Here is a 26,423-nt window from a genome sequence, read left to right on the forward strand (position 1 = left end):
TGGTTGAAGTGAGCTTTGTGATTTGTGTGTGTGTGTGTGTGTGTAGTTATGTATGTATGCATATATGCATATATATAGGTATGTATGTGTGAATGTAGGTAGGTAGGTAGGTAGGTATGTACATATCTAAGTGTGTGTATGTATGTACAAATGTGTTTTGAATGCATTTGTGGATGTGTGTGTGTGTGTGTGCATGTGTATATATGTATGAATGTGTGTGTGTGTGATTTATTTTTAAGGTCTGTTTGATGACTGTATGTTTACATATGTTTTAGTATGATTCTTTGGGCTATGCAGTTGGGGTATGTGTAAAATGGTTTTCACATAAAAAAGTCAATTCACACCTTATGTAATTTTACTGGTATAACTTGCTGTTAAACATCCACTATTTCCAGATACACCTCTATTTTTAGTGAAAGTTTCCTGACAAATATCCAAAAGATTCAACCCTGTTGTCATTTGATCACATTCACAGATAAGATACTAATTTCAAGATATCTGTAAGTGCACTACATCTAGTAATATATGCCCAATCCTATCCAAAGCAGTGAAATAATAGTAATAATGGTATACATCTATTAAAAATGTGTACCGAACACCAGGTATAGTATAGGAAAATGTAATGTAAAAAAACAAAGTAATTGGGGGGGGGGGGCTATATGTTGTGAGAGGGCGCTATTGTCCTGACAAAAACAATGCAAAACGTCCAGTCGTGTTGTTCATCATAACATATGTTGTATTACATTCGATATAAACAGCTTCGATTTTTATGTCTAAAATGCTTAGTAAGTATATGTTCATACAGAATATGGTTTTTGCCCTGCCCTGCGCTCTCTGGGCGCGACGCTTAGGTCAACTTGAGGAAAGAAACAAAGAACAATCATATGTTTTCCTTGGTGATCCGGTGTATAATTAATTAAAATCGTGTTTTCTGTTTGTGTTTTGCAAAATATACTATTTTTTGACGCAAGATCAACAACAAATCACAGTAAGTAACATTCTTATATCAGCTGTAGTGCTCATTTACCAACGCGTGAGACACGTCATATGTAATCACTACTTGGCCTAGTCCTGCTTGCATACGGAGGAATTCGGGACTCGATTCTGACAATTGTCCCTCCCCCTCCGTCCTGCGAAGAGCCAGCCGTGAAATACGGACTTACAAAAAATGCCGGTAACTAAGGAATAAAATCGCCCAGTGGTCAAATATTAGCAATAAATCTATTATTTAGTCGGTTTACCTCATTTTGACTGCAAAAGTCCTATAGCAGATGACCAAAACTATCAAAATCGGAACTTTTCAAATTCTATCGTAAATTTAATCACTTCTCCTTACGTACGTCGGCGCAAGTGTCTCTGGGTAATTATTCATTCACTCGACGATATCAAATGTGGCGGTGTTACGAGGGTTACTTGAATGTTGCAGTTCGCACTTGAAAAGGTCCGATTTCGACGCTTTTTGTGATCTGAGCAGGGAATACTACCGTCAGAGGAATCGAAATGGCGTAGATATTCGATCGGTTGCAAATATTTGATCGGTCGGTAGGTAATTCTTTTGCAATTGGCGCGGGTACATTTTGCTGGCGGTGTAGTAATAGGCAAACTCTATTGCTCTTTGCATGACGGTGTTTAGAGTCAAGTCAGTAATACAGACTCGTGCACCGTCATGGAAGCAGGACTATACTTGGCCGTACTCTCACCGTGGCCGGGGAGTCGCAGCTCAGAGACACGTACATACACTCTTGACATTGTATCGTGTACACATACTACTATATATTACTAGTATAATTTATAAAGCATGTAAAGTAGGAGTATGGGACAAACAACTTCGAGGCGTCGACCAGTAATATAACACCAAATATGATGACTGTCAATTGATAGTGACATATTGCACACTGACTTGTATGAGTAATACTGAGTGTGAATCAAAATTAATTCCATTTATGTAAATGCAGGTATTGGATTCATTCACGAATACCGGTACATGGGTGACATTGGTGTATTACATAACCCATAATAACCATAATTTTATGATAATACAGTATACTATAGAATAGTAAAGTAACTATGCTATATTTTATTTGACATGAAAAATGTTTAAAAAATATATACATTATCTAGGGTCAAAAACAACATAACAAAATAATAGATAATTATACTAAATTATAAAACACTAAACTACAGTATTGAATACAAAGATAATAATGAATTAGAGAATTTTCCAAGTTATTATTACTAGCTATTAGCTATGAGAATAAAAAAAAATATTATGAAACATACTAAGAATTTGTACATCATTCTGTTATTTTAGTAGAGAAAGAGATATCAATATGATCGAGAACAACTGAAAAAATTGTTTCCTTGCACCAGAATAATATTTTGTATTGGTGCCAAACTCATTGACTTTAACCAAGTAACAAATGTCATTGACCTGTATGCCATAATACAGGATGTAAATTATGTATGCTGTCTGAGTTGGAACTTGTAGATAATATGAGAACATATCACCATTTTAATAACAAAACAAACACTAGCAACCAATGATAGTCTCTTTCATGGTACGTGGGCATACCTTATATCTCATCTTGGCATTATGGATACAAAATGAAGTAAAAAAAATGAACATTAATATGTAGACATGTAATAAGACTTTGTACATCATGCTGGTATTACTATTTAAATCAAGTAGTTCTGAGGAATAAATATTTATAAGAGATGACATCACAAGGCAGGATTATATAATACATAGTTATAATTCCTTATGTCATGACAACAATCCCCTAGCAATGACATAAAATTTATCAATGAAATATTCATACTCCCAGTCACAACATGTTATTAATATGTTCCACTTCAACAAGGAAACATAAGATTCCTCTGTAAGTTACTGCATTTAAATCAAAAGTTATTTTGTTCTGAAATAGTTTATATTATTTTTTTGTAAGCTTCTGTGGTCCAACTGATCTGAGAGTTTGAGGGGGACACTGCCCTCTTCCCCCTCCTCATGCTTCTCATTAGAACTGTGTACCACGATCCTTGTTTACAAATTCACACATGTACATTTGTATGGGGAACACAAAATGCCTGTAAATATACAGACCCTGGAGATTTTACTCATTTTATGATTTACTCACCAACAGTCATTTTTTTTTTCAATACATAGGTAAATTAGTCAACAGTGAGAGTAGCCAGTTGGTGAAGTGGCAAGCAATAGTGTTGCCAGGACAACCAGATTGTGGTCATGAGTTGGCATTCAGTCTGGTTGTATGTTTATTTCACTTTCCTGCGTGGCATGTTCAAATGGATTCTCCACAAATTTACTGGTGCTTGTGAACTACAGAGAATCTGTAGCAACTATGAAGCAGGTGCAAAGAGGACCAAGAAAATAGGTCAGTTTTGTCACTTGAGGGCAGCATCATTACCCAACTTCCATATATGGGGCTCTAGGCAGTGAATGATGGGGTCAACAGCATTCACTCCAAAATTGTACATTTCAGTATGTTTCAGTGAAATTCCTGTAAAAGCAACTATTTATTTGTGTAGAAATTTTACTGAAGATAATTTGATAATTAATCCACTTTCTCCCTAGGGGTATTTATTTGTACAAAATTAAGTACAAGTTGGTCCTCTTCCCCATCCGTGATGGATTCCAGGCTATAAATGCATACAACAAAATGTAACATTACAAACATATATTATATAAAACACATAAAGGAATGGAACTTTAGTCACCACCATTCTGTATGGTGTGGCATACCACTATGATTGAAGCCACACAAATGCATTATGTCAAGTATTAAATAATGAATACAGACTGTTAGTCTTCATATTTCTACACTGTCACATACTTACCAGTGAATTATTCTACCATTACAGAGTCCAGTCTCCGATGCTCCCGCACTGCCACTGTCAAGAAAGCCTTGACAAATGAAGTCAACATAGATGAAGCCGTTGGTAATATAATACTGATTAAAGGCATTGATATTAAGTTGGATCCAGGGTGAGTAATTAGTTATAGATCCCAGCTGTTATCATTCTAATCCATTTCACATGTCTCAATCAAGTGAGACACGTGATGAAAGTAGTGGCTTCTGTTATTGTTTGTGTTATAATAATCTTTATAGCAATGATATGCTTTTGTTGGGCTGAGAGTTGTACAACTAAAGTGCCTGACCTTACACATTGCAAAATCCACATAGCATGGGCCATAAAGGTTTCATCACATAAACTGAATGGGTATGGAGATTTAGATTTATTATAGCAATCCAAAGGCAGGTGATTATAGTATATGGTAATCTATTAGTTAGCGAATTCCATGGTACTTCCATGGCTTAGTAGTGAATTCCATGATACTCCCATGGCTAAGTAGTGAATTCCATGGTACTTCCATGGCTAAGTAGTGAATTCCATGATACTCCCATGGCTAAGTAGTGAATTCCATGATACTCCCATGGCTAAGTAGTGAATTCCATGATACTTCCATGGCTAAGTAGTGAATTCCGTGATACTTCCATGGCAAAGAACCTTTTCTTGAATTACTCAAGGTTTTGCCACAGCTCATTTCATGTGACTTAGTGCATGAAACCCCTAATTATTTTTACCTGAGTTTAGAGTAACACTATTCAGTAAATTAGATGACAGCCCAATTATACAGTTTGCCAATAAAAATACAGAAAACAATCAGCAGAGAGAGAGTTACAAGTAAGATAAACATCATAGACTAGGCTTATAATCTTTTCCCTCAGTTTAAAATGATATGTGACAAATTTGCGACTAGATTCTAGGATATGTTGACGGAATTACAAGACATCAGATTTTGTAAAGTACATGTACGAATGATCCAGGAACATTCAGTTTAACTTAAAATGATCCAGGGACATATTAATGTGATATTGTCTAACAATGATCCAGGAACATTCAGTTTAACATCAAATGATCCAGGGACATATTAATGTGATATTGTCCTAGAATGATCCAAGAACATATCAATGTGATTTGTCTAACAATGATCCAGGAACATTCATTTTAACTTAAAATGATCCAGGGACATATTAATGTGATATTGTCTTAGAATGATCTAGGAACATTCAATTTAACATAAAATGATCCAGGGACATATTAATGTGATATTGTCTTAGAATGATCTAGGAACATTCAATTTTAGTAAAAATGATCCAGTTACATAGATATAGCACAATTTACAGTCTTAGAATTTTCATTAACAATTTTTCCTGATCTATTAAATAGATTTGCCCCAGCTTTAAGAGTATGCCTTACACAAATACATGGATACAAGAAACTTATAAATGAAATTGAAAGTTTGAGGAAAACAAGGTATAGCTCAGATGATCCAGGACATGAAAATACACTGATGCAGGTAAGACTGAATTGGATTCCTATATCACTTGTTACATGAATTTTGTTTTAAGCAGAAAATTGTACATGTTCTCAAAGAAGTTTGATATAAAATTCACATTTTCACAATTCACAATAACCACAGTAACTTACTGAGTAAGACTATTGTGACAAAGTTTAGAATAACCACAGTAACTTACTGGGTAAGACTATTGTGACAAAGTTTAGAATAACCATGGTAACTTACTTAGTAAGACTATTGTGACAAAGTGTAGAATAACCATGGTAACTTACTTAGTAAGACTATTGTGACAAAGTGTAGAATAACCATGGTAACTTACTTAGTAAGACTATTGTGACAAAGTTTAGAATAACCATGGTAACTTACTGGGTAAGACTATTGTGACAAAGTGTAGAATAAGAAATATGACAACAGAAAAAGCATGGCTCTGAATTTTTGGAAATGATCTCTTCTGACAGCTATGGAACTTACTTATGCCAAACAATAAATTAGAAAGTAGAATATCAAAGCAATGGAGTGACATTGGTTTCCAAGGAGATGACCCCAAAACTGATTTCAGAGGAATGGGTATGTATATAATAACGTTATCAATAATTTGTACAAGGATTTCTTTATCGTGACATTTTAAGATTTGTGCCCAGAGACCTCAATTTTCAAGTATTTAGTCAATTTGATGTAATTCCAGTCAGATTGCTAGGCTGCAGAAATGGCAGCAAAGATCAAAGGAGCCTACTGGTATTTAAAAATAACTGTCACACTGAACCCACACTCAGCTAAAATCAAAGATTTCAAAAAAGATTTCGTTATTTCTAAGAGAGATACCAACTTGAAACTTTCACAGCAGCCTAAATATCTGACTGATTTGGTATAACGATGGCTGACTAGTTAGAGAAACTAGTGTATAACCCTCATATTTCAGGTTTGATTCTCACGCCTCCATTTTATTCTGATTGGATGTGCCTTGATCAAATAAGCTATAAAATGGGGACCTACCAGAGCAGAGCTTGATAGTCAAAGAATTTAGTGTCAGTACTCCCAAGGAAGTGGACTAATTTAGGGTTTTACTATAGGTCTGTGCAAGGGGTTATACTACTCTGGCAATTGAGACTTTGATTTACCAAGATAGACAAAACTGAAATTATTGGTGTTTGATGTGGTAGATTACACAAGTGGGTGATAGCAGATCAAAGTCTCAATTTCCAGATCACCATGTGATAATGTGTTTATCTTAGTAAACAAAATCTCTATTACCAGATCACCCTGTGATCATGTGTCTTTAATAGTAAACAAAGCCTTGATAACCAGATCACCCTGTGATCATGTGTTTATCTTAGTAAACAAAGTCTCTATTACCAGATCACCCTGTGATCATGTGTCTTTCTTAGTAAACAAAGCCTTGATAACCAGATCACCCTGTGATCATGTGTTTATCTTAGTAAACAAAGTCTTGATAACCAGATCACCCTGTGATCATGTGTTTATCTTAGTAAACAAAGTCTCTATTACCAGATCACCCTGTGATCATGTGTTTATCTTAGTAAACAAAGTCTTGATAACCAGATCACCCTGTGATCATGTGTTTATCTTAGTAAACAAAGTTTCTATTACCAGATCACCTTATTTTTTGTCTTTTCAGGTATGCTTGGACTTCATAATTTAGTGTAAGTATATCAAATATTAAAATGTTTTTATAGAATAATTCATTGTATCAAATATTAAAATCAATTTTATAGAAGCAGCACTCAACATTGGAAATTGATTAAATTATTTAAGCTGATAAGTTTAACCATATTCTATTGTCATATTTCTATATTGTATATAATACAATACATGTATGGTTTACTCTCGGAGCACTCAACATGTTTTTGATTGAATTGTTATTTTAGATTCTTTGCAAGTCATTTCAATACTGAAGCAAGACAAACCTTGTCTCATTCACATCACCCAAAATTTGGGTAAGTATCAAATATATGAAAATACTTCTTTCAAAGGTAGTGTTAGTGTCAGTTGTATTTGACTTTTTGGTTGTTTTATTCCAGCAACAGAGAAGGGGTCAGTTTTAAAACTTTGAAAGTAATTGTGCGAGGAATTGTATAACAGATCATTGGGAACTTTAAGTTATAGTACCTCTAATTTTCAGCTGTTATTGCTCTTTCCTAAACTGTTAAAATTTCCTTTTTTCACCCTTCAAAATGTGTTTCTTGAGTTATTTATAAGAAAAAGGTAAAAAGTTATATGCTCAACAGTTAAGTCTGAAAATGTCAGCCCTATATTAAAATTAGATTGGTGTCTGTCAGCATTGATTCCACTGTGTTTGTATTGTACACTGATATAGGGAGTCTTTGTGTGCTGAGTTTCATGTTTCCATTGTACAAGGATTGGTGGCATGAGACATTAACATAAACACATAAGACTCCCTAGCTTGCTGGCACAATGGAAAGTAGCGCATAATTTGCTTGGCATCAGCCAATTATACTATTGTTGAGGTGTCATGGAAATCTCACTTTATTTAATTATATCAACCTGTTCTACACAATGTACATCATATTCTGACGTCATATGGATAGAAAACACCATAAAACCGTGGTCGTTTGTGAAGAATGATGACAATGCACTAGACTTGATTTCTAGTACTGCTATGTGATCATACCCTAAAGAAATAGGTTGTCAGCCTTTAAAGGTAGCAAGAAAATACATGAATAAATATTGTTGTTGACTAAAAACTTTACCTTTTCCATATTCTGTGAAATTTACATATATGTGAATGGCCTGTCAAAACCACCTAATAGTTGTACTATCTAAAACTAACAGCCATCTTGGTTGTGGTTTAAACCTGTTTGGCTAAACGTAACATCAGTAGAGAAACTATGGTGATACTAACATTTATCCATTATAGAACAGCTAATGGAAAAAAAATTGTAAGTTGAAAAGTTATACACTTAATATACATGTATATTAAAATAGATTACTCAGAATAGAACAGATGGCATGCAGTCATAGCTACTAGTATATGCATTTTGATTATTTCATATTTTGGTCAGAGAGTCACTACTAGTAATTCTGTTTCAATTTGGCAAGACTAAGGTATTCTGGGACAAATATATGTACAGTAGTGCACAGACAATTAACAGAGTAGTGGTATTGTTTAACAAGAACAATAAGTGGTATTGTTTAACAAGAACAATAAGAACCAACACCACTTATTAAATCTATACTGTACTGAATTAGTAAATTATCCATCACCCCAACCAACTAAAACTTATCAATTTTCTAGGTCTCACCATTATTTACCAAAAAAATAAACTAGAGTGTAGCTGTCAGATTTTGAATCTAGTAATCATTACAAACAGCTAGTGGTTAGTCAGCTTTTGAATCTAGTAATCATTACAAATAGCCATTGGCTAGTCAGCTGTTGAATCTAGTAATCATTACAAACAGCCATTGGCTAGTCAGCTGTTGAATCTAGCGATCATTACAAACAGCTATTGGCTAGTCAGCTGTTGAATCTAGTAATCATTACAAACAGCCATTGACTAGTCAGCTGTTGAATCTAGTAATCATTACAAACAGCCATTGGCTAGTCAGCTGTTGAATCTAGTAATCATTACAAACAGCCATTGGCTAGTCAAATAGATCTAATCAAGTGAAATCTAGCGTGACCCTCAGACCACTATAGTGGTCTGAGCTTGACCATATCATGCATATGTTGACAGAAGTGTGAATAGTGCATGTCAGTAGTAATCCATCACTCAATGACAGGTGTTTGTATGTGATTGGGTAATTTATTCAAGAAAAAAAAACACTATCCTGATATGTAAATTGTGTTGATATCGTAATGCCACCTTCAAGTTTGAATGTAAGTCACCTGATGTGATAATGTCAGAACCCCCAAATGGATTAAACCTACTGCTGCTGCTGCTGCTGCTGCTGCTGCTGCTGCTCTGCTGCTGGTGGTGGTGGTGGTGGTGGTGGTGGTGGTGGTGGTGGTGGTGGTGGTGGTGGTGGTGGTGGTGGTGGTGGTGGTGGTGGTGGTGGTGGTGGTGGTGGTGGTTGTAAATTACAATTTAGTATAGAATGTAATTCTATGTATATCCACTTAAATAGACTATGACTAGTATGAGTGAGAGAGATTGAAGCCATGTATAGAGCATCTCAGACAACCAGATAAAATGCACTCATGTCTGGAACTAAAAAACAACCTCTCAATATTTCAAATCTTATCACCATTTGCAATAATGAAAAGATAAACACATGTTTCAAAGGATACACAGAAAGATGATGACCTAAATGAGAACCCCATGAACCATCTACAATTTAAGAGTAGAAAGTAGCTTATCATTTCCGGTTGTAGTTTCAATGAAGAGTGAAAATGCAGGCACCTACATCACATCCACCCGTCTACATTGTTTGTCGGAAATGTTTATGCAATAGTAAGTCAATCTACTTGTAACATCAGAAATCCTGAATATAAACCTGGTCTTGCAGCTGTTTTTATTTTATTTAATCCGCCTACCCAGTACCTGCTTCTTTAGTTTACTTCCACTATGCAAATCATTACCAGCATAATGTTAATATGAGGCTCCAATATAGGGGACATAAACTAGCAGTATGTTATAATTATTCCTCACTTGTGGCAGTACTTTACCCGTATATTTACTGAATTTACTGACAATTTGGTGTAACCCATTTGTTTAATGTATCGAGAGAATTCACATTGCAATAAAGTTAGGGCCAGACGGTTACAAGATAAAATAAATGTTGTCATTTTTAGACTTTTAATGTATATTGGACATTTGTGAGATCTATATCTTGTATGTAGTGATGCCATACATGAGTATGTTACATATAGTGATATCATAGCTTTCACAACATTTGTTGATGAGTCACATAATAATTCTAGTAAAAAGTAGACTCAACAGTCTATATAGTGCTCAATCTGGGGTTGAATTGATTTTATTTTCCGCCTTCGCTACGTAGCGGATGATAGCGAAGGTAGCCAAGTAAAATGATTGTCAAATAGATGCAACAGTCACTTGTGCTTTTCTTGTCATACAAGTTGAGAATGTATTTTCATGGAAGTTTGAGTGCCAAGGGTGTGATGATTTTAGTGGCATAGTACATGTACATAAGAACAAGCTTACACTGACATACATTTGTACTTCAGTGCTCAAAATTCCAAAAAATTATCAAGAATTCTCAACTTTACACATTTTAATGACTATAAAAATATAAACTGTTGTTGACAATCTAGAGAAGAAGATGCATGTAGAACTATCGGTACAGTTATCATGATTTTTACGACCTTTAGATTTCAACACTAAGTATAGTTACATCAGGTATACATTTTAGTTGCATTATTCATACTACAGCAAAGTATACAAAACTAAATACTCGCATACTGATGCAGTGGGTTTTGCTAAATGTGTCACAAAAATCTACTGATTATGAACTAGCAGGGTTGACAGTGAATTAGACTATGAAGTCAAAATAATAGACTAGATTTCCTCCTCCATGTAACCAGGGTTCTAAACCTCTGTGATATACATAAAGTGCAAACTGAGCTAATATCTATCATGTTCACCCCAAAGCATGTCTGTGATGCCACCATCTGCCATGAGTGGCTATTATATCATTTAAAGGTCATTGACTTCCGTACTTTAGCCACAAAATCAAAATAAATGAGTACATCCAGATGTATATTGACTTATTACAATGTAATTGATCACATCAGAGAAACAATCACAACATAATCACCACTAGGATTATTATAGTGGTGATTTGTTGATTCATTAGACACTGTTAATTTATTAGCATTTATTCACATCATGATAGAAAGAGCCATAACAACAATATATACGATACTAAGAATGCTCTTGCGCACCCTGGTGGTGAATCACAGCCATGAGATATGGCCGAAACTGCGGTACACCTTTCACATGTACAGCATCATGTTTGTTCCAAAAGGTATCTTAATTATAATTATTCTCAACAATATATACATTACTGTACTGTACATAGATGGCAAAAGGGATCACGACATAGCAAAGCTAGTCTAGCTGTATCCCTAGTGACACACAGACAGATACATGTGTTAAAAAAAGACATGAAATACATTTATGAAATACAAACAATGATAGGCAAGTACAACTAACACACCTACAAATTAAATAAAGTTCTAAGCAAAATTGTAATAATAATAATAATAATAATAATCATCATCATCTTTATTTATACTGGATAGTTCTTTAAGCATATAAACACTTGTCTCCCATGAAGTCCAGTGAGGGCCATCCCTCATGGGTTCAGTGTTAATGTAGGAGGAAAAAACCGGAGTACCCGGGGAAAACCTGTGTTGTTCTGTTCGGTAGAGTCAAACTGAATGACACTCTTCTTACTTACAGCGTGATAAATTTAATCGAACCCTGACAGCAGTGGTAAGAGGCAAGTGGTTTAACCACTCGGCCACCGACAACCCTGAATGGGGTTCGAACCCTGACCGCAGTGGTAAGAGGCAAGTGGTTTAACCACTCAGCCACCGACAACCCTGAATGGGGTTCGAACTTTGACCGCAGTGGTAAGAGGCAAGAGGTTAACCACTCGGCCACCAACAACCCTATTCAATCCTGTACATTCAAAACAATGTTGCTATACATATTCTAAAAATAAAAACTTTTTAACTTATGTCTCGGTGCATTGTACAGCAAACTAAACAATTAAATAGCACAACAGATATGTTAAACAAAGACAGAGAAAATTCAACAGCAAGTAATGTTTAAGTACATGTATCACATGATATTTTACCACTAAATAAATGTTTGGGGAATAAAAGTCACACATCACAAATGATAGATAAGAACATCAACTATAATACCCACTTTTACATGTAACTATATTTATGGAGAGTTTGTTATCAAAACAATCAGGTGCTGGAATAAAACTGTCTCTGTCCATATGGTGATGGAGGCACCTATTGTGTGCAGTGCTGAATGTGATGACAGACAGGTAACTTTAGGAATGCATAACTATGCAGTTTATACTGGCACATTGGCAATGTGGCAGGAAATGTAAAAATAACTTGTAAACTGATGCCATTTTACACTTCTCTTTTTTTCCAGATATTCGTTAGCTATTGTTGGTATTAATATCACTAGTATGGCCTGCTCTTTGTTACAAAATGGTGCCCTTAAAGTACACTTCTACAATTTTTCACAAAATATGCCAGATGTTACTCACTTCCACCAAGTTTATTGTAAGTGCAATGACTATGTCACATTTTTTCGTTAATGTGTGTTGACTGTATGTATGTTTGTATGACTCACCAAGTCTGTAGTAAAAATGGCCATAAGTGTCACAGGTTGTGTTTCTGTGTGTGTGTCAGTGTTTGTCTACACTATTTTCAATGTCTATGTGATTCACCAAGTCTGTAGTAAACATGACCATAAGTGTCACAGGTTGTGTGTCAGTGTTTGTCTACACTATTTTCAATGTCTATGTGACTCACCAAGTCAGTAGTAAACATGACCATAAGTGTCACAGGTTGTGTGTCAGTGTTTGTCTACACTATTTTCTATGTCTATTTGACTCACCGAGTCTATAGTAAAATGGCCATATATGTGGTCTGGCTTGCGAGAATGAAATGAACAATGAGTGACTTGCAGAGTTCATTTTATGAGTCTGACTAGATAAACTGGTATTTTAAGCTTCTACCACTACCAGTAAATTGTAACAGTTAATAAAGTTACATGGTATATTTGTTACAATTCACCATATGGTAACACAGCATTGTCACATTTCATGACCTTCAGCTTTCAAACTGGCAATGAGTGTTAATGAAGTCGGTGCAGGGTTTGAATATGTATTGGCATTGAGGCACTCGCCCATATCTATTTTGGTCACATGTAGAGCAGTGTCCAATCATTGCAAATGATACTATTATACAGGGTTACCTTAACTATTCATGTGTCCTTAACATAACCCTAACCCCATCCCTAGTTTGGATACAAATAGTTGTCTATCAGTACACTCAGTATACTAGTCTTGCGTATTATCATTATGTGAACTCAAGTTTTAAGTCATTTGGAGACTTCTAAGGAACATTTACAACTGTATATTCTGTTAAAGAATGATACTTTGAGAAAGGTTACTATGTTAAGGATAATTTTAGGCAACACATGTACAGTATTTTGTTTACTTGTTTCCAAAATGTGATACTAATTGTAATTCTGATGCTGTTAGCTTACTCACTGTAACTTGTAAAGCAATTGATTCACTACAAGATGATACATGTATGAATTAAACTTGTTTGACTAGATCAGACAGACATAGAATTATATAAAACCACTTCAAAGCATGTTAGTTACAGCCGTATAAAGTTATTTTTACAGGCATATCCTAAAACTTTGGCTGGGCTCTTCGACTGGGTTGGACCGTCGACCCCTTGAATATGAAATTATAGTCAATATCATGTCAAGCCAGCCCAACAACCCAGCCAGCCAACATCCCAACTCAAAGCCAACCCAATTGCCAAATCCTGTCCAATGACCCAGCCAACATGCCAATGACCCGAAGCCAGTCAGCCCAAGAACCCAGCCCAATGCCCCAGTCAGCATCCCACAGCCCAGGTTGAATTCTTACACTGTTATACATGCTAAAGTTTAGTGCTCATTTGATTGTTTTAAATTTGGTAATTGGAAAATTTCAAGTCAGGAGATACTAGAAGAGATAAGTCAGGCATGATCTTCTAAATTTAACCCCAAGACTAGCAACATGTTGGCTGAAAACTTCAGGTTCAGATTTGCATTGAACATGAGATGTCAATCAGAATCCATGTCTGCCAAATTCAACCTGTAAACTTGGATTGGTGGACAACATCAGATTCAGATTCACATTGTAGTTGGCATGTCAATTTTCGATTCGGTATCCTTTAATCCAACTGTGTCATATGCCAAATTGCTTACATTAAGTTCATTTTTAGGACAAATGATTCCAAATCTGTTCCTTTTATTAACAGGTTATCTGCTATTTGAGTTTGATAAGTTCTGGCTCAAGGAGAAACCAAGAGATGTAATGGAATTCAGTAGAATCAGAGACAAATTCCAGAAGAAAATGACCAAAATGTTGAAAGACCATAGCATTGTACTGGAAGGATGTTTCTTCAAGGATTGAAATTATTATGACTATTATGATAAAAAGATATTATTTGATAGATTTATCATTATCTCCAAAGATGACCCAAAGTTCCTTGTGTATGGTATTACTCATCACCACTCTATACCACCCCATGCATGGAAGTAACATGTACTATGTACAGTGAATAGAAATAACTTGTGTACTGCTCATATTTTCTGGGTTTTGTTCTGGGAAATAAGTCGTAGAATTACATATGCTAAAAATTAAGTTTGCAACCAAGTTGGCATTTAAACAATGAGTTTAACCACTGTCTCCAATTCTCTCCAAATTCAATAACGATATAGATAGACAAAATCTAGATGGGCAACACTCAATTCTCTCCAAATTCAATAACGATATAGGTAGACAAAATCTAGATGGGCAACACCCAAAATAGTTGAGTGGATATTCCTGGTTATCTAATTTTTGTTAAATTGTACAAAAGTGTACATGCTAAATATGTACATAATGCTGTGTAAATTTATCAGCATGTTCAAAGTACTGGACTGTACCCCACCCCCACCCCTACCACCACCACCACCACCATCCCATGCATTACATTGAACTATGCAAAGTCACTTGTTTAACCTTCACAAATATTAAACGTCACAAAAGTTACTTTAACACAGAAGTACAATATTATTTTCATCTTTTGGATATAGTATGCATTCGTAGATTTAGAGCTTTCTAATTTACATACAGTGCATTGACACCTGGTGGTACCCTGGAACCCAAGTTATATATATGTTGAAGAATTTGGTAATGCTGTGTAATGCTGCTTCTAGATTAAACCATAGTTGTAATTCTTCTTCTTTAAAATTCACATATTTTTTGACAATTTCTTTAGGGAATGCAATGTTAAGATGGTTCATTTTTTAAGGCATCTTTGCTTATTTTCATTATCACTTTTAGGCAAGTGCAATGAGTTTTATAACTATTGTTTGCTTGACTATCTTTATAGAGAGGTTGTTATGGACTTATATACTACTCTGTTTGTGCACGGGGTCATTGTGATCTTATGTTTCATTTACTCCTGCCTAAATATGGGCATTTGTGCATGGGGTCATTATGATCTTATGTTTCATTTACTCCTGCCCAAATATGGGCATTTGTGCATGGGGTCATTATGTCTTTACTAGTATGTATCATATACTCCTGCCCACATATGGATGTTTTGCCTGAGAATCTGATACATGTAGTAATCAGAGGTATGGATACCCATATTGTGCTGTAATATATCTTATTACATGCCTAGTACATTGTGCAACCATAGACGTTGGAGAGTGGTGCAACAAAACGTTAATGTGGTTGGGAATGTATATCAATTTTGAATGTATGATTTTCATCAGATTGGATTGCCAAAATTTCATCACAATTTGTAACCATTGTGATTTATATGATGTGCTACTATTTGTCTTATGCTGCTCTTGGGCAGTATTAGTTACACCTGCCTGACAAGTAGCCCAGATAGTCCTACTTGAAATAATCACTATATTTCATGCATATATTGAGGCATGTAATAGATATATATGTCAACTTCTTACTGACCCTGAACTTTTGTTAAATAAAGTCAATTTGTACTCTCTATGTTTAATTGAATTGAATTCAGGGCTTCTTGACCCCATTGTCATAGCAATGTATTAATAGAACTTAGTAAAATATGTGAGGTAAATATAGCAACAAGGCTTTTTCATCCTTAGAGAAGTCCACTTCTCATTACACTGTGTGGTAGTGCCACCATCAAATGTCAAGGACTTTTTATGTGTAACAGTCTGTTTAGTAAATCCACATTTTTATCTTCCCTAAGGGAAGGTAATGTTATAGCTTTGTGACACGTTCTGTCTCCATCTGTCTATCTGTCTGTCTGTCTGTCTGTGGACATGATATCTTAAAAACTACTGCATTAATGCTAATGAAACTTGATAAACATCTAAAAATCACAAGAGCTTTGTTTTAATTTTGGTAAATATATGAATAGTAACGAGTCATTGGCATAATTAATGACATTTACCAAAAGGGGGATATATATTAAGGGATTTGTATGGTAGCTCACAATATTGCATCAAAAGGTTTGTCCTTAACGGAAAGCGTTCAGGATTCTAGACTAGCTAGATTTTAGGGTTTTATTTTCAAAGACTTTGTACAACTAGAAGAACTTTGTCGATATATCCCTTGTTTACAAATCCATTGACCCTTCATATGTGTTTACAACATTAAAACACCTTATGTCTTACAGCTACTGCATGCAAAATGTTTTGCATTTGTACACTTTGTTGATGTTTTTATCTAACTGATTGCGTTCCCTAAAACACAGTAAAGATCAAAGTCGAACGTTCACAGTCCACATGAAGGTTTACGAAAGTTGACCTTTCGGGCCGAAACCCATCATCTTAACATAATGACTGAATCAAATAAAGTAATATTGAACTCTGTCCACTTTCTAGCTCGTTGTGGTTTAGTTTAGTTTATACATCATTAATAAGTTCTTTCCCAGATTGAAGTCCGGAACAACACCCGAAGCAATCTAATACAAATAAGCCGGTTAACAACTTGAATTATAGGGAGGAAAATTACGATATATAAACTTTACATGATGAAATCCATAATCTGTCAGCGGAAAGAGTGACAGTTGCAATAATCACTACTACGAAAAAATACTAAATACATTTATTCCAATAATGTCCAATTTACAGTCAAGTGATCATTTTGTTTTTATTATTAATTCAATTTCTAAGGTATTTTATCGCTTTTATTTTTACTTTTTCCCAGTCCATGGATAACTAAACTCTTCCATGGCTCTCTTGTTTATGAGGTTAGACTATAAAGTTAAATATATGCAATGGGGTCGAATATCAAATAAGTTGCATGCACCCACCTTTACCTACCGACAGATAAATGCAGATAAATTCGATAGATCATTTGCATATTGCTAGTGGGCAAAGACAGGAAACTGCAAACGGCTGAGCAACTTCTCCCTTTCGCGTTTGATTCACGTTTGCGTCCACTTCGTCTTTTTGGAGTAGGAGACAACTTTTTTGAAGGACTAAGGTGAGCTTCGACCAATTTATCTTTTAGACTTTATTTGCAACTTTAACTATAGAACGAAAGTTTGATCGTAGATTGTTTTATTTTTTGAAGTTAACATATTGAAGCCCAATCATTATTTACTACTCAGATGGAACTAACATATTGTCACCAAAATTAGGATTTTATTATTTTGAGATGTGATAGTTTAATAAACAAAATAATGTCTTATTTGCTGTATACAAGGATTGTACTGAAGGAAGATTGTATTCTGTAATGTATATTTCAATGTTTTGGGTGCCGGCAAGTGAAGGCATATATGTAGTGCGAATTTCCAAACGAAGTTGAAAAAAAAGAAGGGAAGGTTTCCATATGCTAAAACGTATTCAATGTTTGATGGGAATGTTATTGTAAACGGCTCATGTAAGATGAGCTTCACCACACGATGTACTTTGAGATGTAAACATTTTATATGGTGCAGGGTTGATATGAACCAATTCAAACACTGTACGTGTACATGATGACCAGCATTCTGTTCCTGGAGTCTGATCATAAGATTCTCTCACTAGACTAAACTGGGAACCTAGTACCTTGTAGTCTCTCACTTCCAACATTGGTCCACCAGGAACCAATATAAATAGTTTGATTTACAGGTATACAATAGACCATTTCACCCCTTTGCGTGCTTACACTCAGAGTGACGGCTATCTTTCATAGTTCACATACAAATACCTATGTAATATCCATCAAAACGAATTTTCGTATTTTTACACCCATTTACAAGGTGCAATTTCGTTCCTCTCGCAATGAATATATTAAATGTTCCTATTCTGTTGGTAATTGTACAGATGTCACACCACATTCTAAATAATGGAGGAGCACCAACTACCCAAGCTAAGCACAGTGACAATATGTTCATCAACACGACTTTTTATTGTGATAACACCCGAAGACTACTTAAATTAAACTGATTTCGTCAAACTTACATGTAATAACTTACAAAGATATCAAACTGGCACACTGAAATGATGTTTTATATTGTAAATGGGGTCTGAGGATGGATATCACCAAATTGAAAAATCAGATATAGTCACAGACATGTATATGCCAATGTATTTTATGACACAGTTTGTCATTGGTGATCAGAGAGAATATTACATTGTATATTTCAACGTGATTGAGGGTGACTTTTTTATATCGAAAGTATGTCTGCAGTATCGATTTTAAGTTCAATGAATGACTATAGGAAATATGGACAATCAGATGGAAAGGACCTCTGGCAGTCGTTAGTTTGGTGGACATTCAGTTAGATTTGTTCTTTTAAATTCAGGATTGCTAGTTGATACGTTTAGATTCTCCCATGAGTTATTACTATGTGTTACATTTCTATGCAAATAGACAGGTAGCTTATGCTGTGGTTTATCTTCATAAAAAGTGTACAGCAACTTGAAATACCGACGTTAATAATCGTCAAAATATAGTCCGAAATATAAGGTAGCGGTGCCGTCCTGTGAATAACATCTAGCTTTTCAGATGTTTTACAGGATTATATTTCAGCATTTTATCGTCGAAATGTTGTCCTTCTTTACCCATAGTGTACATATGATATTAAAATGTAGATACACGTAACATATGGAAACAAAATGCGATGAATTATAACATATATCTGGTGTAAATCCATGCTTAAAGTTTAAGATTAAATTGTATTTGATGGTATGGGTAAGTTTATGGGATGCTTTATTACTCTATCAAAAAGATTTTTCAAGCAAAACAATTTCAAATGAGTGAGGGTTGCATTTTTGAAGAGGGTTATGTTTTAAACAATACTTGAATTTTTTAATAGGTTGAGGACTGAGTATATTTATAACTCATGTTCTGACCCTATAGCATCTACTGAATACAAATCATGTGCTATCATATGGTGCAAATGTTTAGAATTCGCTACCGCTAAACGAAATATAGAAATCCGAGTTGTGTTTCTATCGCTTATGGAAATCTAGTATGAAAGTAATTAATACCATGCACAAGCCAAGATATTTTCTTTGAAAAGAAAATACGGATTATATACCATTGTCGTTCTACGTCACGGCAACCCGTGTATACGTCACTGGTTCTGCGGTGCTCGATATGAGTCAAAACGTTCCAAATCGCCATTATTTTGCCCCTAAATTTCATGAATTAGGCGGAGGTGTAATTATTTTATATTTATATATATTTTTCTTCATTCAACCGGAAAATACTTGTGAACTAAGAGGTTTTCACTACTAGTGTAGCGACTCGTAGTGACAAGGTCCCATAGGTCACGCGTATTCTCCTTAGCTGAACAAAGAAAAATATTGACGGAATAATATCTAATTATTCTTATACCTAGAATCACTTATGTGTACACGCAGAATATAAATTAATCAGAATAAAACGATCAAATTACTGCATTACTAAATTATATGTATTCCTTCCGTTTGCTTGGACAATGATGCAGATTGTGATTCTATTTGTCTTTTGGTGTTGTTGACGAAGCTTGTTGTCACTGCTACAATTGTTGTTGTTGTTGTTGTTGTTGTTGTTGTTGTTGTTGTTGTTCAAGTTGTAAACTATACTCTTAGCCAATTATTCTCCAAGACCAAGATGGAAACACGAGCAGAGAAAAAATTAAAGTTGTAAATAAATGACTACCTGTGTATGCATTTACACAGTAATTTTCTAAGGCTACTAATTATATATATTAGTTTTAAATTGGACGATTTTTTTGTATTATACGGGTACATCATACGTGGAAGTGTGACGTGTGAGTCGGAAACATACGGTGTCTTTTTCTGGAAATGACTAACGAACCTCACATCAAAGGGCACCTCGTTTCATTGCTACCTCTCAGTAAAACAAGACTATTCATGACAGCTGGTAAAGTAAATGGAAGACATGATCATGAATTTATTAAGGGCCGATAAATCATGAACTAAGTCTACAAGTTATATTCGCTATCACTCTATAGAGCTACGCCGTTTCTCTTGATGACATCGGAGTGATTTGACATACAAGTCACCATCTCTATTTCATTGATATTAGGCCATATTTCACATTCATAATCAGTTGCAGTCTTTTTTTATCAACATTATAACTTATAAAGGGTAAGTTTAGAGGTTGTCAAAGTGGCAGATGGACGCAAGTGAATAGAATTTGTTTATTTAACTAGAAACATGTGAAATAATTCATTTTTAAATATTCCTGTAGCTAAATTTTACGTTTTAATTTTATTTTCGAATTGATACGTATATTCGACTTCCAAAATCTACCCACAGAGTCTCCTATTTGCATGATGAGTGAGACTGCGCAATGTAGTTCATCTCTGGATGAAGGATACTGTGAGGTCACATGTCAAGATACTCATTTTCACGGGGTACATTCACCATGCTGTCTAATGAGTGTCAGTTTAGATGCTATTTTCACGGGGTATATCCATCATGCTGTCAGATGTGTCCCGGTTTAGATGCTATTTTCAGTCGTACATGTACATATCACATTACGCATGGTCAGTTCGTTGTATTAAGGTGAAAGCTTTTCAAAAATGACCTTGTCACTTAACTTCAATGACTTATACGAGACTCGTTTTCACTTCTATTGTTCTTTCAATGGAACACTCTATTGCCTCATGGGTCTCAGCAGATATGAATATTTATTAGATGAACAGTGAATATTCATGAATATTTATCTGAAGGATATAACCATTTCGTGTTCCACCAGTAGAAGGTTTAAAGAAGGGAGGTACAAAAGAGTATCAGTTTGGTGAACGTGCAATATATCTTTATTTATTTCACCTTTCCTGGTTTCACACAATCCTCAGATTCGATGGTCCGAGGACAATCTAAAGAAAGTACTGTAAGCTACAAGATTATCTAGTCAAATATTACGTTTTTCTTTGCAGACTATTTAAAGCAGGGAAGCAAACATGCCAGATCCGGACAGTCCTGTGAGTCACAGCAGTGAAGAACGCTTTCAATATAATGATAGAACACCTATCTTATCAGAAAAGAAGGTAAGACTGCGTCCCTTGCTCCCTTTTGACTCAGACCACTAAAAAGAGTGTTCTGAGCTTTTGAGGACTACGAGATACGTCGTAAATCAATGTCGTAAATCAGCGACCTCTTTACGGCATCGTCCAAAACGTACCCATATGCGAGAATGTCACTGATAATTGTAACTACTTCACAACATCCCATGCTCCCCTTTGACTCGGACCACAAAACAACTACATTATTTGGTGACCGGTGGTCTGAGCTTGTGATGATCAACTACTAGATCCATCATAATTGCCTAGTAAATGAAATTACTTCACAAGACTTATTTGTTGTAGATAATTCGTATTTTAATTTAATTTATTTAATTCTTCTGCCATAAAATGAGTTTAAAACATCTATAAACGTTCTACTGCAACTACTAGGTGTTTCAGTGAAGTATACTCCATAACGGACTTCATAATATAGTGCACCAAACATTGATACAAGAGTTCACATAACAGTTCAAACGTTTACATTCTGCTTTATCTATTTCAGCCAGTAAGTAATGGAGACGAACGAGGACGTTTCTTCGATGAAAAAAGTTCTGATCAGCTAACTCGTCGAGAACGCTATAAGCAATGGATGAAATCGGCACTGGGAATCGTCTTGGCCCTGACATCTGGATGTTCATTCGCTATCGGCTACATGTTTGCTGCCTTTGCATTGATGGTTCTTACACCTTTCCAAACTGTATTCATAGTCCAGGGCATCATCGGTCTTATTATGATTCCACCAATCATCATGTTTAAAATAGATGTGCTGCTAAACTCTCACAGAGACCGTTTACTCTTAATAGCTAATGGCATTGGCTACACTATAGGAGAGGCGGGTCTCTACTTCGCCTTGGCCAATCTTCCCATTGGTAACGTAAATGCAATCTTTATGGGTTCTCTTCCCATCATCACGGCCATCCTCAGTACTATCTTTCTCCGGGAACCATGGAGATGTGTTCACGGTGTCGTAGCAGTAATTAACATTGCTGGTATCCTTCTTATCTCTCAACCCACTTTTATTTTCGGAGAACGTGATGATCACAGTCACAGCTTAAATGCCAATCACACTTTGAGCATAAGTGTTGAAGCCTTCGGATACCTGTCAACCGTAGGTGGCGCTACAGGCTACGCAATGTCCTACATTACCTGTCGGGCTTTATCAGACGATGTGAGTATGTTGACAATCATTCTATGGGACTCCATCGTCGCTGGAGTGATTTGCAGCACACTTACTTTTTCTTTTGAAAATCCTAAATGGAAGATCAGTGGGAGAAACTACGGAATGATAGTTGGCATAGCAATATTTGACTGTATCGGGCACTGGATGGCGTTCCGAAGTGTCCAACTTGAGAATGCGGCTACAGCAAGTTTGCTGTTCAACTTTGAAGTAGTTGTGTCGTATACGCTGGACTATTTCGTTTTCGGTACACACATCGGATGGTTTGAGATTGGTGGTGTGGCTTTGATTCTGTTAAGTGCATGCGTGATATCGGCGGTGACTTGGAAAGAAAACCAGGCAAAACAGCACGAAGTTAAAGAGAACGATAATGGGTACATGGAATTCAAATCACTTGATTAATGATAGACAAACTTTTGTGTATGTTCCAAGATATTTTTGTCATCGGCCTTTCTATTTTGAAAGCACGCACCAATTGTAATAAAGTGGCACAAGCTGAGTTTATGAGTTGAGACCGTCTGCCTGCGTTATTAGCACAGTATATCCAAAACAGATGTTTTCTTGACATTTTAGGTAAATGTCAGAGGTTATCTAATCGTTTACGTTATGCCCAGTATTTAGCGCTCTGTCAATAGCCAGACAGTGATGGTCAGGTATGATTCAGTAATGAAAATACTATAGTTTTTAATGAATATGTTGAAAAAAATTATCGACCTCCCCCCACAAGAAAGTTGTAAACTCAGCTTATGCCTTTTTGAGGAAAATGATAAAGTAAAAAAAAAAAGATTCACTTTATGGAACCAAGAAACGTATTATGAACATCTATAAAAATTCCTTGCCTAAATCTGATTAGAATGCACACAAGAAAAATTAATCGGTAGATGCATTCATTTTCAGTCACCTGCTTGTTTGTTTGTTTGTTGTTTGTTTGTTTGTTTGTTTGTTTGTTTGTTTGTTTGTGTGTTTGGTTGGTTGGTTTTTTCTTTGTTATTGATGGTGATTTTTCATTATTGCTAAGGAGCGGTTGTAAATGTAAGGATTTTTTACATTACAGAGTGTGCAATGCTTGACCTTCAAGCCATAAAAAGCGACTTTACTCTGCAATTGAAAAGTGAGTGATTTTTAAAGGTCTTTTATATGTTGTAAATTGAATCTATCAAGGTATGGTAAATCCCTGACCCATCATGATACAGCCAAGTGAAGAATTATGCAACAACTACAACGAAATTTCTTCTCAGGAGCGCGAGACTATGTATGTATGTATGTATGTATGTATGTATGTATGTATGTATGTATGTATGTATGTATGTATGTATGTATGTATGTATGTATGTATGTATGTATGTATGTATGTATGTATGTATGTTTGTATGTATGTATGTATGTATGTATGTATGTATGTATGTATGTATGTGTGTGTGTGTGTATGTATGTGTGTGTGTGTGGGGGGGGGTAGGTAGGTAGATAGATAGGTAGGTATGCTTTGATTCCTGTCTTGATTTCTCCTCAAGCTAATATCCTATTTCAATTTGCATAATGAAATACAAAAGTTTGTACCAGTATAACTAGCAAGGAAGCAAACTGGTGATGAGAAAATTTCTAGTTCATATGTAGTGCTAGCTAGTTTATACTGTACCTTAGCTGGAGTGGCTTCTAATCTGAGCTCACATGAACTTATGTAAATAATTTATATAAAACAAATCGCGACATATAAACATGTGGCTGTCAAGAAAGGCACAGTCCGACCCTACGTGGTCAGAAATGTTAAAAAGAATGAAAAGATTTCATAATCGTTTAGTTCGTTTGTTATCACATCTCAATATCTCTACAATAATAATGTCAGCTAGATTATTTCTTCATGAACTAGACTGTTGTGTATACATGGTGAGATCGGCAATTCTTTAATTATTTGGTTAAAAATGTTTAGTTGTTTTATTGGTAGATTGGTGAGATAAAAGAGGAGGGGAAATCCATTTCTTTACTTTTTATTTGGTCGTAGATGACCTTCCGTATCAATATAGTTTTTATGCAACAATGATTATTGTTTAGCTGGTTTAAATATCGGCTGGGAGGGGAAGGGGGAGGGGGAGTATTATTTGTGCCAGACTGAAATAAAGGGTAAAAAATGGCATCGAAATAGTGTATCATTGTTTCATTGTATGTCCAAATTTCTTTGATGCCATTGACATGATACAACTTTACCTTATGTCGTAGTTGATATATTCGTAAAGTCAGGTTGTCATTTTCATGAAGGCAGCAAGTCCTGGAGTTTTCACACTAAAAGTGTAGGGCGCCCTCAACTTCCTCTTCAAATGATTGCAATCTTACATTAAACGGTCACAAATGTTTATTTAGTAAATATTGGTGTTTTACATCAATGTAGTAAAATATAGCGTGAAAATTTGGTACCCAAGTTGGTTCAGTCATTTTATCAATCTAAGTTATTTGTATTCTTTTAAAAGATGCTTTTACGTATTTCAACATATCATAATCATAAGTTTACCTTTAGACCATGCCATAGGAAAATTGTAGTTCTAATTACCCTACCTGTATTTGAATCCCTGCTAGCCCTTAACATTTGTATGTACGTAGTTTTGAAAAACAATATCCAGAAAAAAATTGGCGTCAAAATCAGAATATACAATATTATGAAACAACACAAAAATAGAAATGTGATGAACATCAAAATATACGTATAAAACATCAAAGCTGAAAGGTAAGCTTAAAATATAATCAGAACCATGCAATTTAGTTTGCTTAGCCATATATAGAAACTGTATAGTTGGTGAAAAGGGTATTAATTGTAGTCAACTTTGAATTCTAGGTAGATTTAATAGTTTATAATAATTTATTCTCTATTTTTATGATATGATTATATTATCCTAAATATCTTACTTTCTATAATGTCACTAACAAGTTTGACAAATTTATTAAATCTGTTATATTTCCATTTCAAATCAGAAATGTTTGTTGTTATTTCATTACCTGTTTAGGTTACCCACCGATTTAGAATGCTAATGTTATTTTTAAAATACTAGTTTGACAGTATAGAGAAACATTACTTGAATGTTTATATTTTGTTAAAATGCCCATTAAGCTTCCACAAAAGAAGAGAGTAAATCTGAAAGAGAAAGTCATCTGGCGCAACAAAAATCTGACTAATATTGATATAATTATTTTATCTGCTCGACAAAAATGTTACCAATATTTTGCAACATTTTCTCTGACATAAACAGTGGCATAATCCAAATAAATAAATAACTTACAGTACAAATAAATGACACGGAGGCATAGCTAGAACTAGAAGCTCATATACTATTAGTACATTTCAAAACGATCTTATTCCATTACCAAACATTGTTGTGTGCCTTAGGTTTTCTGAAAAGTGATAACACCAGAAACGTCTAAGTTTTGTAGCAGTTGAGAACAATGTATTTGTAACTACTTCATAAGAAACGATGAATCTGTTTTTATAATTATTTTAAATGATTTATAAAGACAACGAACAGTTTGATTTGATTTGATTTATTGATTTCACCAGGAAAAAAAACATACATAACAAATAAATTAACAAAATATATAAATTAAATTCAGTTATACGTCTTATTATTGTCAATACAGTCCTACTTGCA

The 26,423-nt window shown here is 34.9% G+C and overlaps 2 protein-coding genes across 2 annotated transcripts; both read left to right on the forward strand.

Annotated features, from left to right (window-relative positions):
- The first annotated feature begins 900 nt into the window (after nt 1–900).
- On the forward strand, nt 901–14,782 carry LOC144438914 (ELMO domain-containing protein 2-like). The gene is made up of 9 exons (XM_078128142.1): nt 901–988; nt 3,164–3,389; nt 3,877–4,000; nt 5,248–5,377; nt 5,836–5,944; nt 7,014–7,038; nt 7,264–7,332; nt 12,493–12,626; nt 14,388–14,782. The coding sequence occupies exons 2-9, from the start codon at nt 3,242–3,244 to the stop codon at nt 14,540–14,542; spliced, it is 894 nt and encodes a 297-aa protein (XP_077984268.1). The 5' UTR covers nt 901–988; nt 3,164–3,241; the 3' UTR covers nt 14,543–14,782.
- A 2,752-nt stretch (nt 14,783–17,534) lies between these two features.
- On the forward strand, nt 17,535–23,661 carry LOC144439516 (solute carrier family 35 member G1-like). Its single transcript, XM_078128811.1, has 3 exons — nt 17,535–17,593; nt 21,489–21,599; nt 22,117–23,661. The coding sequence occupies exons 2-3, from the start codon at nt 21,513–21,515 to the stop codon at nt 23,191–23,193; spliced, it is 1,164 nt and encodes a 387-aa protein (XP_077984937.1). The 5' UTR covers nt 17,535–17,593; nt 21,489–21,512; the 3' UTR covers nt 23,194–23,661.
- The last annotated feature ends 2,762 nt before the right edge of the window (nt 23,662–26,423 follow it).

Source organism: Glandiceps talaboti, chromosome 8 (genome assembly GCF_964340395.1).
Source record: "Glandiceps talaboti chromosome 8, keGlaTala1.1, whole genome shotgun sequence".
Taxonomy (NCBI): Eukaryota; Metazoa; Hemichordata; class Enteropneusta; family Spengelidae; genus Glandiceps; species Glandiceps talaboti.

Bases quoted from the DNA above. Each gene is read 5' to 3' on its own strand.
- LOC144438914 (XM_078128142.1), top strand. From the start codon at position 3,242: ATGAGTTGGCATTCAGTCTGGTTGTATGTTTATTTCACTTTCCTGCGT. The intron at 3,390-3,876 runs GTCAGTTTTGTC...CTACCATTACAG, and splicing joins AAAGAGGACCAAGAAAATAG to AGTCCAGTCTCCGATGCTCC. The intron at 7,333-12,492 runs GTAAGTATCAAA...CTTTTTTTCCAG, and splicing joins TCACATCACCCAAAATTTGG to ATATTCGTTAGCTATTGTTG.
- LOC144439516 (XM_078128811.1), top strand. From the start codon at position 21,513: ATGCCAGATCCGGACAGTCCTGTGAGTCACAGCAGTGAAGAACGCTTT. The intron at 21,600-22,116 runs GTAAGACTGCGT...TATCTATTTCAG, and splicing joins CTATCTTATCAGAAAAGAAG to CCAGTAAGTAATGGAGACGA.